This window comes from Simochromis diagramma, unplaced genomic scaffold, assembly GCF_900408965.1.
Source record: "Simochromis diagramma unplaced genomic scaffold, fSimDia1.1 OVJJ01000646.1, whole genome shotgun sequence".
Taxonomy (NCBI): Eukaryota; Metazoa; Chordata; class Actinopteri; order Cichliformes; family Cichlidae; genus Simochromis; species Simochromis diagramma.
Genome location: NW_024387279.1, coordinates 5097857 through 5113519, shown reverse-complemented (window position 1 = coordinate 5113519; position 15663 = coordinate 5097857). Strand labels below are relative to the sequence as shown.

At 39.8% G+C, this 15663-nt stretch overlaps 1 protein-coding gene across 2 annotated transcripts; it reads right to left on the bottom strand.

Moving 5' to 3' along the window:
- Positions 1-337: 337 nt before the first annotated feature.
- Positions 338-8209, bottom strand: mdfic2 (MyoD family inhibitor domain containing 2). 2 transcript variants are annotated; one of them, XM_040002899.1, is made up of 4 exons: positions 7943-8209; positions 7723-7810; positions 3945-4166; positions 338-1111 (listed from the first exon to the last, which is right to left on the bottom strand). In XM_040002899.1, the coding sequence occupies exons 2-4, from the start codon at positions 7808-7810 to the stop codon at positions 855-857; spliced, it is 567 nt and encodes a 188-aa protein (XP_039858833.1). In that variant the 5' UTR covers positions 7943-8209; the 3' UTR covers positions 338-854. The 2 variants fall into 2 exon arrangements, with proteins under 2 accessions (XP_039858833.1, XP_039858832.1); XM_040002898.1 differs by lacking the exon at positions 7943-8209 and having other exon boundaries at positions 7723-7929.
- Between the last annotated feature and the right edge of the window lie 7454 nt (positions 8210-15663).

Sequence of the window (15663 nt, the reverse complement as noted above, 5' to 3'; positions counted from 1 at the left end):
TCCACAATATTTATCTTTAGTTCTGCCCCAGAGTAAAGTAAATGGATTCCTTTTAACCTGACTATTGAAGTTTTATTCATCTGTATGAGCAAAAGCATTCCTAGTCTTTTTATTCTCAGAAAAAAGTGCAAATTTGAAATTAGAGCTTTTACGGGCATGCTGTAGCTTTTTTTTTTTTTTTTTTTTGCCTGTCCCGTTTGGCTCTTTTGCCATCAGAATTGTTGTCTAAAGGCAAAGAAAGATGCCCAACGGATTTACTTTACCAAATTGACCATCCCAGCCTTGCCATAATGGTCCATTTGATTCACCTTTTATTGTTTATTTTATTTTCCATGCTGTAGCTTTAAAATAAATGCTAAAGCTAGCTTGTCAGTTTCGAAAGGTTTCCCCTTCCCTTTTTTCTCAGACTTGGATAACAGGACACTAAGAAGGAAAAAAGGATGTAATTGCTGAAGAGTTATTGAAGTACTATTGTTAAATAAAATGAAATAAAGGTGAAAGTCTCTCTTTTTTTCTATTTAAATCCACTGGTATAGTGTAAAAAAGAGGTAAAATGTCAAAAATTATATCTTTGCCCAAGTACTTATGTACCTGACTGGATATTAGACCTTATCTAATACTTAAATATTTAAAGAAGTGGAACAGGCAGTCTCCATTGTACACAGGTCTTGTCATATATTTAGGAGACATAAACACAAGCATACACAGATAAATAATGCATGTTTATTATCATTGTAATATCACACTGGTATTTATTTGTGTTTTAGCCCTTAGAAATCCTCCACGTCACACTGAACCGTCACATGTTTAATGGTAAGTTTCTGCTTTTACTGGTGAATATTATGAGTTTCCTACTAGTGATAACAAATTTCCGAAACCTCCATAGCCAGCTCCAGGCAGTCACTTGCATCATGACAGGACCCAAACACACCACAATCCAAATCTATGTATGAGTCATCATCACTGCTGGATGCAGACTCCGCTGTGGTAATGACGTGTTTGTAGCTGGGGCAGCAGTGATTGGCGAGTCCCTTGCAGGAGTCAGGTAGCATGTGGATCATATCGTAGAACCGACAGAAGAGACAGTTCAAGACAATTCCTGCACAGTCAACTGAGGGAGACACACATAATCAGGAAAATAATGTACTCAGTAGTGTGTTTTTTCTTCTTTTAAATCAATATACATTTTTTGTCTTTATAAAGGGCTGCACCCCCTTCACACTTTTACAATGACCTATTTGAAATAATGCGTGATAGATAGCGTTTAAATTATATCTCGGGACATAAATCATCCCTGCTCCTATAAGAGCTGGGCTTCACTTGTATCTTATAAGATTTTAAAAGCCCCCTTTCCTTCCTTTACACATGCATAATTTAAGAAATCATGCCTCGCTCCCTCACAGAGAGACAAGCAGGAAAGCTGTTTGGAGACATAATCAATTACCAGAAGTCTCTCTTGTATACTTTGCCAGGAGCACTTCCAACGTGCGTTGTGGTTACAGTGAGACAATGCTATGTGTCTTTCCAGCATGCTTTGCCAAATGGTTCCCCCATGGGTGCTATGAAGTGTGAGATCATCAAATGACACTGACCATGAGCAGACAGTTACTCACTGAAGAGTGTCACAGGAACGACCTTATGACTTGCGCTGCAGAGAATTCAGAGAAGGTATACCCTCTGCAAGGCTTCACTGTTCTCCTAAGCTTTTATATAAATATGTGGAGGTTTCAATCTGATCTTAGTTCAAGTACATGTTGGAGAAGACAGGTTGTGGGTCTGTCTCATTCCTGTGAACTGATTCTTAATGTCATTTCTTCAAATTTGGACTCAGAATTCACAAAATCTGGTTATAGTTCAATATTAGACTTGTTACACTAATGACACAAATCTAAAAAGATAAAATGATGAAGGGATATTTTATATCAAAGAGGTGAAAGAGCAACTCTGCTTTGGCAATATATAATATAGACCAGCGGTCCCCAACCTTTTTTGTGCCACAGACCGGTTTATGTTCGACAATATTTTCACGGATAAATACAACAAAATAAAACTAGTACTGGTGCAAAAAAAGAAGATTTATTCATAACACACGAGCAAAGACGCAGGGAAACCGTGTTAATGATAAAAACGATTTAAAAAATAACGATCAAAACCCTGAAAACCATAAATTTCACACCCGACCCTCAACTCTCACGGACCGGTACCAAACGACTGACGGACCGGTACCGGTCCATGGCCCGGGGGTTGGGGATCGCTGATATAGACTGTTTTGCATAATCAATATTGAACATCAAAACTCGGGAAGAGAAAAAGACATTGTACTTTTAATCTCATACTGAACTGGTGACACTAATCTTGGGTGCCCACTGCTGTTGCTGCTAGTTTCATTATGTCTGTGAATCGTCTACATTAGCTTATTTAGTCTACATCTATATTTCAGCCACTGTCAAGCATACGGACCCATACAATACTATACAGCTTTACAACAAACAACCTCGTGTCAACCTAAATGACAACAACTCTCGTGAATGGATAAGATGCAACATATGAGCAAACTACATGTATTTCATCATCATATCCTTTTAATATAGTAGGAAGTAGAAATGGGTCCAAGTTATATCTCTGTATGTAGTGCTACAGCTTTGTAACTGTGGTCAGTTGCTGTCAGCATGCAACTGAATGGGGTCAAGCTGGTATCTATAATCAATAATATGGTGATCAACTGTGATAACTTTGTAATTTTTAACTCAGCAAAGACCACAAATCACAAAATTAAACAGAAATTCACGGGCACTACTTTCAGAGTCCAGCCATAACCTCATAGATTTGAGGCTAAAGTTCATAATTGCTCCACACAGAGCAATGTAGTTGCAGCAGGATGGCAGTTTAATTACAAAATGATAAAGGTGCTCGGCAGGCTTTTATAGAGGAATGTAACCTGAGTACAGTTTAGATGTGTTGCAGATGAGCTGTGCTCATTGGCTAATTCACACTTATTTGCAACATGTTGGCAATCTGTCTGTGTTTATAAGTTCTTGCAATGCTTCCATTTTTTTCTCTGGGTCTTGGAGTTTGCGCTGCATCTGTGCTGCCTCCTGTTGTTCCTTCTCTTTAAGCATTTGCGTATTTCTTCGGAGTGCTTCACCAAACATTACACGTAAACCATTATTTTTCTGTGACACTTGAAGCTTGCACACGATCTCTTGATGTGCACGGTCTTTGTCGGCCTGACGGAAAGTGATTGCAATCATCTGAGACAGACTGCAATTGAATGGAGACAAGTTGCCTCTCGCCAGGTGACATGTGCAATTGCCCTGAGATTGAAAGTGATCATCCAGAGGTTGAAGGTGTTGAACGTTCATCCTCTGGGCAACCAGTTGGTCATCTCGACTACTTGTAATCACTTGTGAGACCTTTACTCTAGTGTGTCTGCGTCTACAAGACAAGAGCCACATCTTTTCTCATTGTCAATAAATAAAAAGACATTCTTCTATTTCCTTTCATATTAAACCATATTTAAGACAGTGGTTATCGTTACAACATTACAGTTTTATTTAATTTTTTTAGTTTAAAAGAATTGCATCAGAACATAAACAGTCTGTGTTGTAATCAGTTATGCATCTGGATCTGAAGTAGTGATACTTGTGGCCTTTTTTTGCATTAATATTTCTCTTTTTTGCTGCAGTTTGAGTTTCTAAATTATTCAGACATTTTCATAATTGATTGTATTAACTATATTTAAGCATTCTCACAGCATAGTAAGACATAAAGCTTGCAATTTGTCATTTTCATAATTATCCTGCATATTAATCATTTATTTCAACAGCAGAAAAGCTGTATTTGGATAAAAAGTTAATTTCAAAACAATTTTAATGACGTCTCGAGAAAAGAAGTGGCACTGAAGACAGACTTAAACAGTAGAGTGAAGTACTGGTGTCATTTACCTCCTGTGTTGCTTTGCTGCGAGGAGGAAAGAGAGTCTGTGCTGTACGTTTCTGCAGAGGAGGATCTCCTTAGGTACATTTTCAAAGAGAAAAGAGGGGCAGCGGAGCCGTCACGCTCTCTAGGCAGCTTAGCCTTGGTGTCTCTGCTTGTCTCCCCAGGCTCCATTTCTGTAGAGGTATCAAGTCTCCAGCTGCTGACTTGAACCTCACTTTCGATTCTTTCTGTCGAATAGATGAAATGTTAAACAAATGAATCCTACAGTAAAGAATCAACAAACAACATCTACTGTAGTCTTTGAAATAAGTACTGGAGTACTGGATATGTCCCAAAATCAAGTATATGTGCAAGAGTACAGAGAGCAGAGGTAACTGGTTCCACTGGTTTGCAGGTAATCATGTGTAAAGCTGCTGATAGTACTTTAGGGTGAACAGTAGGGGCATCACTCTAATGTCCATCCATCGATCCATTCTCAACCGCTTATCCTTTTCAGGGTTGTGGTGGGGGGGCTGGAGCCCAGCTGTCGCAGGGCTAACACATAGACACAGACAACCATTTGCACTCACATTCACACCTATGGACAATTTAGAGTTTCCAATTAACCTATCCCCACAAACTGCATGTTATTGGACTGTGGGAGGAAGCCGGAGTACCCGGAGGGAACCCACGCAAACACGGGGAGAACATGCAAACTGCACACAGAAAGACCCCGGCCTGATGGTGGAATTGAAGTCAGGATCTTCTTGCTAACCACCGTGCTGCCTAAAGTCCATACACTAATCGTGAATGGTGATACAGGAAACTTTTAGCGTAGGTTAGCTTTAGCAGGGTTAGCTCATTTGCCCCATCCTTTCCCTACACACACAAACTTCAAAACAAAGCACCTAAATCCTTGTAAAACCTACAACTTCTCACTATCACATTTATTTTTCCTTTTTGTAGAGTTTTTGCCCTATCAGTTTGGCCTTCAGAACTAGCGGGCTATTTCCACAATATTTTCTTTTTCTGTGCAGAGCTAGCTAAAAATTAGCATACAGACGTAAGACTAGAATGAGAATTAAAAAATGGGGAGATGTTCTTCTGGATCTTTGTAGTTATGGTCACAGAATAGCCAAGAGTGAACAGAAGTGGAGCTGGAGCCATAAAAATGTAATGCTGCAGAAGTAAGTGGCAAGTTTTACTACTTTTTCAAGGGGATCAAGAAGTTAAGCTAAGAGATATAGTTTATATGGTCTAGTGTTAGGGATGTCACAGTATTTTGCCGCATTTTAAACATCAAACAAGGAGCAGAAAATTCTAAAAGAGCAGCCACCTTAAACCAAAACAGTCAGATGCTTAGTATATATGCATGTAGGCTTCTGTTTTTGATTTCATTAATGCTCTTAAGTCTGCTGTAGTTATAATTTGGACATAGGTGTCATAATGATTATGTATCGAACAATACAACATTTTTTATTTATTTTATCAACTTTTCTTCTGACGATGCTGTCTGTGTTGAGCGCTCAGTGAATCGGGCGTTCGACTACTCTGCCTAGGCTGCACTGTCGAATGCAGATCCACTGAGCGCAGCGCAAGCTAGCAAGACAGAAGCTAAGCTCGTTGCAACATGGCAACCGCCTCAACGCTAGACGAAATTGAACCTCCCCCATCCTCATTCAGATCTGGCGTTTGAAACTATCTTGGTTTTCATGTGAAGCATGGCCCTGATGGTAAGTGTGTCATGGACAAAAGTAAAACAGTATGTCGGATGTGCCACGCAATGCTCAATTGGTGGGAACTAGTGCGTTAGCGCAGCTTGTTAACGTGTTGACGCTGTCCAGCCCCACGCATGGGGCGATCCGCGGTAACTTGTTAACGGAGATTTGCTGCATTATGGCGTTAATGTCATTTTAACGAGATTAACGCTGACAGCACTAGTGGGAACACAACGAATATCACTGCACATTTACTCCGACATCATCCTAGTGCAAAGACAAGTGGAAGCAGACAAAAACAACAAGCGCGCATGCTACAAACTTTACCCGAGTCATTTAGACAGCCGTTAGCACATGATTCTCCTTATGGGGACCTGATATGTTTAATATGCTGCTGAGAATATAGCCCAGAAGAAGCGTATAGTATAGCTTTTATTTTGGAAAGAGCCATTTCTCTGTAATAAACTCTCTTTTCCAAAGATGAGTGATTTCTCGATCAGATAGATTTATTTTTTTTATTTATTTTGTTGTTTCAGCAACATTACATTTAAAAACCGTACTTTTGAGTTAAAATATACATTTATAATTTTAATAAATGACAAACTAAAAAGGCTTGAACATTTTTTTGTATCGAAAAAATATTGAACCGTGACACCAAAGTATCGAACCGAACCGTGAACTTTGTGTATCGTTGCACCCCGTTCGTTGCATATATATATACATACATATATATATATATATATATATATATATATATATATATATATGCCATCAGTCACAGAAAATCTGCATCCTGATAAGCACAAGTAAAGACATTACTGATGTTGTGTAAACTGTGTATTTTTGGAAATCCAGTAATTGGGAGATTTGTAAATGATTTCAGTACATTTCAATAATAGAAAGTTACCACGCATCTTTGTGGATCAACTCTTGCATTGAACTCTCAGCAAGATAGTAAATAAGTGATAAACATAACCGGAAATGAAAAAAGAAACGCTGCTGGCCATATCCCATTCTGACAGCTGACACAATGAAAAGATAAAAACATATCTAGCCTGTGTTGGTAGTTCCCAGAAAAGTGTGGAATTTCTGGAATGAAGGGGTTGTTATTGTTAATTAATACGTTAATTAATACAGATAATAATGAATTACTCTGCTGGCAGCAGACTGTTTACTTTTTCACCACCTATTCCGAATGAAATATTCACCACTCCTTTCTGTGTTTTACTTTAAGATTTAATGCCCGATGATTTATTAATTTTTGAGAGTGAATAAAATGTATTTGTTTTCCCTAAATTCTTGAAGAAGAGATAAAAATGGACATTGCTCAGGGCCGCATTGTCCGTTTTTAAGATTTTATTAGTTTAAAAAACAACTGCTCCCATCAAATAACAGAGTTAAACATGGTGTCTCGTGTTATCATCTTTTGTCAGCGTGCGAGACTCTTTTATGTCTCATTAGAATTGTTTGTGTTTTTACGTGTCATGTCTCCGTGATTGAATGAGAAGTGAAGAAGGCAAGGATTGCTATTTGAAGTACAAGTTAAAATAAACTTGTTTGAGCTGAGAATGAGCATGATGCTCTCGGGTTATCAAATGAATTAAGTAAGAAGTGCAGCTGGTCTATGCCCATGACCATTAACTGATAGAGAAATAAGGCCTGGGGGCATACTATGCATTTTTCAGGTTTTGTTCCAGTGTTTCACTGAGCCGCGCTCACTCATTAGACACCACAGTTGCTCCGAGCGGTGGGTCTGAAGATAATTTTACTTCATGTTTAAAATCTAAATGCAAACTGGAAGTATACAACAAAAATTGTCTACAGACTATAAAGAATGCATGTAAGCAAGCAACTAACAAAGAACAGTAGGGGATTTGAAAACAGGGGGTTTGTTGGGGAAATCATTCTCAAACTGTAGGGCTGTTCACAGTCACTAAAGTCAAATAACTGCACAAGGCAAGCAAAGTGATGGAACAGTAAGGATGGTACTGGCTATCTCAGATCATCACAACAGAGATTTCTAAGAGACGTGACAACTCCGAAGTGACACTGAGCTGTTTTTCTACAAACCTAATCTACAACTCACCTCCTTTAACCCATGTGGAGCTCTCCTCACCACCGTTTACACTCCCTTTGCCTTTTGCATCAGCTCTCAGCGTTGTTTCATCTGCCATCTGGTCCATTGCATCACAGATAAAAAATGCATTTAGTATGACAAACCTGATTATCTCAAGCCAAAAATATGTGGCTGCACACAACTGAGGCTAACGTGGCTTAATGTCTAACACAGTGTTACCGCAACTCACCGTCTTCGTGCGCTGGTCCGCTCTTGGGATTGGGTCGTCACGCGGCCAGCTGCAACATAGTCTTCTTGTCCAGGATGCGGAGGCAGCTGTTTACATCGGCAAAGCGTAGCGCACCCAAGACAGATCATCCCTTTTGCAATGCACAGCGTCCATTTGGCCTGCTGCCTGCTGTGCTGTAAGGCTCTCCAATATTCCAGTGACGCTGGCAAAAAACACCCACTGGAGATCTGCTCCTATCAAAACATCACTGGGACAAAGTCAGCAACATTTTATTAGTTTGAGTTATTTCCCTCTACAAAGTGATAATGAAGCAAAATGCAAGTGCAGAGGATCACATAATCAAAGGAAATATCACATTAAAACTATAATTCCCCATTCAAATGCATTATTAAGCAATCAGGACACACAATAAAGAGATTTTATAATGTTATAGTAATAATGTGAGAGAGAAAAAACCCAGCTACATTAGAACAGAATGGCAAGACAGGCTAACTCAGTCCCTCTTTCAAAGCTGGGCACATATGCATGAGGCAGCGAGTTCTGTTTTGTTTGTTGTTGGGACAAAACATGTGGTAAAGCATGGATAAGGAGCTGCATTCAAATTTCTCCGAATACAAGCCAACCAATTTAGTCTAATTAGGCTCAACACTAGAGTTGCATTTTAATAGACGCCCCGCTGTGTTTGCATATGTTTAGAGAACAAGAGTCATGCTAATTGAAAAATTAAGATGTGAGAGTATTTGTCTACCGAGCTCCCACTATGCTGCACTCAGTGCAAATATAACTCCTGAAGAGTTTTCTAGTGCCTTCTTTCTTCTTCCACCTCTCGTTTGCTTTGTGCTGTGACGATGATACGATGTGACAGACAAAAGACTAATCGAGATTGTGCTCTCGTGCTCTTCAAAAAGCATACAGTGACAGTGTGACAACACCATACTTCCACTCTTTGGGCTTGTTGTTTCTCGGTGACGCGGCAGGTTTTGTTTCGCTGGTCAACGTCAATCATGCAGTCAGAGAGGTTCCGGGGGTTACGTGGTTAATTTGACTCCCATTGAAATGTGGTCTCTGTGAAATGAGCTGCTCTGCCCTGCATCTGCAGAGAAGCCACTGTAGCTGACACCCCACCCTATTAGAGCCTTCCCTAATGCTGAGCCCAGTGACAGTGTGCGATCAGGTTCAGGTACGAGTTTGTTATGTCCAAGTGACAGCTTTCTGACCTCATTTGCTGCACTTAAAGTCTACTCCATTATTTACAGTTGCTAAAGTTAGTAGAACCAATACTCACCCACACCTCCTTGACACAGATTCATTGTTACTGTGTTTATACTGATAAGCCATGGCATTAAAGCCATGGTTATAGTTCCCTTTCGTGCCACCAAACTGCTCTGGGACATCTTTAGTTGTCTTGTAGTTTCAGGTATTGGGATGCTGCCTTGGATCCTATGTGTGCTGTGGGATGTTTGGTGAGATCACCTGTTCCTCCACATCCCCCTGATGCCTGAAAGGACTGGAATAAGGGGAGTGTGGCAGACGTCAATAGGGTGGATTCGTTGTTATGCCACTGAGTTTTTACCAGTTTGGTGCTTGGTTTCGAGCAATAGTAGCAGAGGTAACTGGTTAGGTAACTTGGCAGCACTTGAAAGTAACCTCCACATACAACATTTGCTACCATAGGTGCCTCATAGTGTAATAACAGAACATTGCAAGCTCATAAATTACCACTTTACCAGTGGCTGACTGGTGTATATGCTGTTTGTGGTTTACCAGTGGTTGAGTTGTTAAGTGGTAAACAGGGAAATTATGCTATAAATAAGACTTTCCTTAAGGAGACAGTTGGGAAAAAAGTACCCTCAAATGGTAACAAACTCTTCATTACAAGCGCTGATGCTTTGGGGGAATTTTAGGTGTTTATTCAGAGTAGAGTAGACAGGAAATTGGAGAGAGAGGGGTTTTGGCAGAGATGAACCCAGGCCGCTGTGGTAAGGAACATGAGCTCTGGTACATGAGTCAGGTAACCAACAATTCCTTCTTATTAACTTCCTTTTAGTCACTGGGTAGTTGGGACAAATAAACACAATTTAAAACAAACAGATTGATTTAGGTTAGAGTAGATGAACCTTAAAATTGACCGAGTCAAAACAAAAATATCTATCACGTTAATGCTTAAGAACTAGCCAGTATGCCATTAGTGTCTAATTACAGCCTAACAGCTAGCGTCACAGTGGTTCTGAGAGCTGGAATGAATTGTTGCAACTTTAATAAACAAACTGTGGTTATTGTACTCAGCCCTAAAAACCTTAGAAACACAGTGTCTAACCAGTCACTCTGAATGGCTTTACCTCGGCCTCCAGTAACACTTTGAGAAATCTAAAACTAGAAACAACCTGTCTCAGAGTGATACTGAAAACTAGTCCATGCATTTATTAATTACTATTGTAATTCGTTATTAGTGGTTTGTCCTAAAAATACCCTCAAAAGTCTTCAGTTGATTTAAAATACTGCAGGGACTAAAATGAGAACACGTATTTCCCCCATATTGGCTTCTCTTGATTGGCTGTCTGTTAAATCCAGAACCAAATTTTAAAAATCCTTCTCACATACAAGGCTTTGAATGATCAGGCCCTATCTTATTTTCAAGACCTTATAGTACTGCATCACCCCATTAAACTACTTTGTCCTCAGACTGCAGGTTTACTTGTGGTTCCTAGGATATTTAAAAGTAGGATGGGAGGCAGAGCCTTCAGCTTTCAGCTCCCAGTTTTGGGAGACAGACACCCTTTCTACTTTTAAGATTATGTTTAAAATACATTTTAAGCCTAATCTATACACACAACTTTTAATCATTGTCATTATTAAACCTTGGCTCTTTTTCACAGTGTATCTTTTGTCCGGTCTTCCTATCCTCACCCCCAACCGGTCACGGCAGATGGCTCCCCCTTCTGTGAGCCTGGTTCTGTTAAAACGGGAGTTTTCTCCCCACTGTTGCCAGGTGGTTGCTCGTAGAGTTTGTCTGATTGTTGGGGTTTTCTCTGTTAAAGCGCCTTTATAATAGGCGACTGTTGATGTGAGTTGGTGCTTTATAAATAAAACTGAATTCAAATGTTATTGAAAAATGTGTAAATGCAGTTTTTGTTAGAAAATCTTTCTTTTTTCTAATGATATTGATCTCTTGATTTCCAATATGTGATAAGTACCTGATCACTGGTTGGTGGTACCTTACTTTACTGCAGTGTGATTCAGCCACATGGGAAGCATTTTTGCTCTAATTCCATCTCACCCAGATCACCTTGTAAGGGCAGTGCAACATTTCCTCCGTGCTTGTGTGTGGCTCCGCCAGGTGTTTCATGGAATTGTATCAAGACTTGATTTTTTTGTCCTCTCTCTCTTTTTTCCGGTTTTAGTTAAATGTCTTTATTTTGTTGAACATGCTGCCAGTGCAGAGGTCCCCTTTGCCCCTTAATGAGTCCCATGGAGAGTAAGTGTCATAGTTGGCTCTGGTGATGAGAGCAGACTCCCATGTCACCTTGAGGCTTGGCTAACACAAAGGAAAGAAGACACTTGATGTCATATTCCCTCTCTCCATTTTAAAGTGGGTAATCCTGGTGTGCTGGGATTACTCTTATGGGCAGATGTCACTGTCCTCCCAGAGATAAAAGGTGCAAATATAAGCGATGACAGATGAAAAAACAAACAGTTGGGGTGCTTGGTTTATGCTGTGTGACGAGACAATGGGTGTTTTTGTTTGAATGCATATCAGATAATAATATAAGGATATTATTATATTATTAATATATAGATATTGATATATTTTTTAAGAAAAAACTGACTGAGGTGTGTTAATGTTGCACATATTTAACATGCTGTAATATATTATTACCTATTAGCCAAAGATGCTGTAAAAATAGCTTGTTTATAGATGACCACCTGTCTAAATTTGCTCGTGGATTGTCACCTTTTTTTTACCTAAAATATTCAGTTTGTTCTGAACCACTTAAAGAGATGTACCTTAAAGCAGATCTCACCTTGTGTTCTCCCGGGAGTGTTTTCTCCTCAGCCCATTAGGAGCACAATAATTCATTTTCGAGATCGTTTTGCTCTAATTGAACACGTCTGTTATATTCAATTCTTTCAACATCTTTAAGGACACCTGCCTACCTTTATGACAGTCGAGAGTGAGGGGGGAGGAACTCCTGCTGCTCGTCACAGAGGGAAGAAATCAGTTTCCAAATTAAGATTTCAGATAAATGACCTTACAAAGTAAAGGAAATCAAAGAAATATGGGAACGGGGTAAATTGGATTCCTTGGCGTCTAACAGTATATGACTTAAACCAACTGGGGATTCTCACCACAGTGGAGGAATTGAGCATTTCCTAAGGCAACGGAACCACCTGGGACCTCCTGATGATCCATGGGGTGTTCGTAAAAAGCCTGGAAGTTATTCAACCCACTAAAAGGCTAAATAGATTTTTTTTCTATTAACATTTAGGCCGTATTGCTCTGATTTCAGGGCTTCTATACTGGTTTCAGGCAATCTATTTCATTTTACTCAGTCAATATTCTGTATTTAATTTGCATAGCTTTGGTTTGATCACAATGGATACCAACAAGGATGCTAACAAAGGTAAACATACTGCTTTTATTCATATCAAACACGTTTATCACAACAATATAAATAACAATAATAATATGAGAATATAAATGTCTTTAGCATTAAAAAAGAAAAATCCACCATTTTTCAGATTTACTGAATTTCTTCTGTCATCTGTATCTATGTGATACATGGAAACATTCATCGCAGGTGCTGCCTTTTGTTCGTGAATGTGGGGGTTTTTTGGGTAGAAGGAAAATAGGGTTGCACTTTATGGTGCACTAATAAGACTATATTGAGATTACATAAAATTAGATCTAACATGTTCTTTATATGCCAGGAAACAACTGGATACTTAAACCTAAATTAAACTACTTATGGTACCATTACATAAAATGTCCTGCCCTGTTCCAAAAAGAAATAAAAGCAACTACCAAACTAAAGAGAAAAATACAATAAGGGCAGCTTTATGTAATGAACCTGGAGGTAAATGACTTTGATGACACTGTATTGCTATTTAATGCCATCCAAAATCAGGGAAATCCACTTATGCCGGCAAGTTTTTGGATCACGAGCTGCCCACTGTGCTACAAATTTCAATTTCAGGCATGACGCTACGCTTTGAGACTTCTTCGAATTATTCATCGTTAGTGTGTTTGCTTGTAAGGCTGTGCGTCTGTTCATAAATGTTAGCCAACTCTTCACCCAGTGATGCAGGTCTTTGTTGTAGTGGTACCAAAGGTTCCTAAGTTAGCCTCACAAGTACAACCCGTCTCGCTCGGTTACGAAGGTAATAACGAAACAGAAAATAATCACGTTCATTCTGGCATAAATGATGATTAACCTGAGCTTTAAGTACACGCTGACACTGAACAAATAAAATGAACACTCTTTGCTGCTTCACACATGCGTCATGAGAAATACCCATTATTACGGACCAATTTGCTCCCCCAGATAATCAATGTTGGCACCGACTCAAGCCCCGCTCCACAGGCTAAATGCTTGAATTGATCATTGACGCTTTCTCACCAATAAGCCGTTTAAAATGAATAATTGGGTGGGGCTAAGAGAAGCCCGGGTCCTTGCTATTGCTATTAGTGTAATGATGATATGACATCAGACGTTTTCTGTAAAGCATTGTCTTGTTGTTATTGGGCAAGACAGATTATGATTGGGTTTAGTCAGTGCACGTTATGAGATGCTCCTTAAGTAGCATTCATAAAGCAAAGCTCCTCGCTGTGTCAGAGTGATAATAAGGGGAGTGATTCATATATACTTTAGGAGTCAAGGGGTGCACCGCGTTAGACCTGTATTTTCTTTTATTTGTCCTTGCTGTTTTGGCTCATGGATCTCGTGCTTGCTTTGTCCCGCCATACATCAGAAAGAGAGAGCTCCGTCTGGCAAGTCATTGATATGCCGGCTCTGTTTTTACGCATTGTCATTTTATCTTTCTCATTACTGTCAGTACTACAGACTCAGATGCATCTCATTACAAGGGAATTGGGACAAACATAAAATCAAGGCCTCCCCTCCTTTGACTTGGATATCTTTCAAACGCTCGAAGTAGATAACCGCCATGTTAGGTCCGCAACAGCTGTTAATGTTTTGTGATAATGCAGCTTTATTCCCACTGATATCTTGGTGTTTCTTTTGATGGCGTGTTAAAATGGAGAATTAATGTGAGTTCAAATGGGGCTGTTTTATCTGCACCGTGCCTCCAGAATCCTGCAAGTGCACCTGTTCGGGCCAAACTCTTGCATGGCTTACACATGGCTACAATGTAATGAGAATGCACACGGACACCCACTGACACACACACGTGTTCTGGAACACACTAGCATGCACGCATACAGCCTTTTATGTTGAATTGGCTCCAACTTGTGATGTCTTTTTATTTTTAGCCGGTCCTCCTTTTTCCCTGCCGGAGCCCCATGAAGTCTTTTCCATCTACAACTTAGTTCCTCAGCCAAATATTGACTTTAGTATCTGATTATTAAGCAATTTCCACAAAACTTCAAATTACTATCTGAACAATTATTTTAAAGACGTTACAAGACCCAGTAGACCCCCAAGGTCCTGAAACTGATTATGCAAAAAGATAATTGCTATGAAGATTTAAAAAGAATGAAATTGGTTTGACAAACCTATAAGTTGTTAACTACTGCTCAGCGCAAAAGAATACATTTGCTGACAAGGCCACAAAGAGCCGAAGCAGAGAGGAGGCTTTTCCCGTGTGCTCAGGTGGGCGGGAGGTATCGCTCCCTTTATTATCACAGCTAATGGCATTCCAGATCTGTCCTCAATTATACCGGATGAGATGAACTATTAATTAATAATTCTTCTGATAGATAAATTGTGCCATGTTCAGCAGATGTGCACTTGTGTGAGATGAGAGGAGGCACAGATGGAGCCTATTGACCAACAGCGGCCCCCTTTTTTGGGTCTGCCTTTATAGAGGTGCGAGCTTTATCTCAGCTTGACGTGTTGTTATGTTCCCCGTCCCCCCGTTCTGCTTTAACTGCCCACGTACCATCAGCAGCCGTCCGTGTTGCCCTGATTTACTGTGCGCAAAGCCAATGTTGCATAATTTGTGTTTCAAGAAAAGATATCAATCCTTCTTCACTTTGTGGAAAATGGTTATTTTTTTCCCCCCCTCCTCCCAGGTTAAACGTACACCGCCTGAAAAATGACACATCCTCAAAGTACTGTTGAGCAAAAGGTGAGTTGTATAATTTTCCCATAAGCTGGGAGCCTTTAAGTGTAGAAAGGAGAAATTATATGGCTGTGAATGGCTTCCTTAATAGTGATATCACTTCCTAGAACAAAAGAAGGTGGCTGCAGCGATGAGCTGGGGGGGAGTGCCGGATGCAGGCTCGATTGGCCATTTCCGTGGCTTCCATTAAGGTCAAGCACTGCGCCGCCGTGCGTGAGTGACAACACGGCCAAGACGGATGGAGCACTCTCCCACAAACCTCGTTAAGACTGAAATCACCGAAAAAATAATAGTTATTAAATTAATTGCAGTCATAATCTCGTAAAATATGTGTCAAAAAAATTATACGCGGTTCGATTAACACATAACATGGGTGTCAAATTTGTAATAAAACCCCGATCAATAAAACAATAACCATG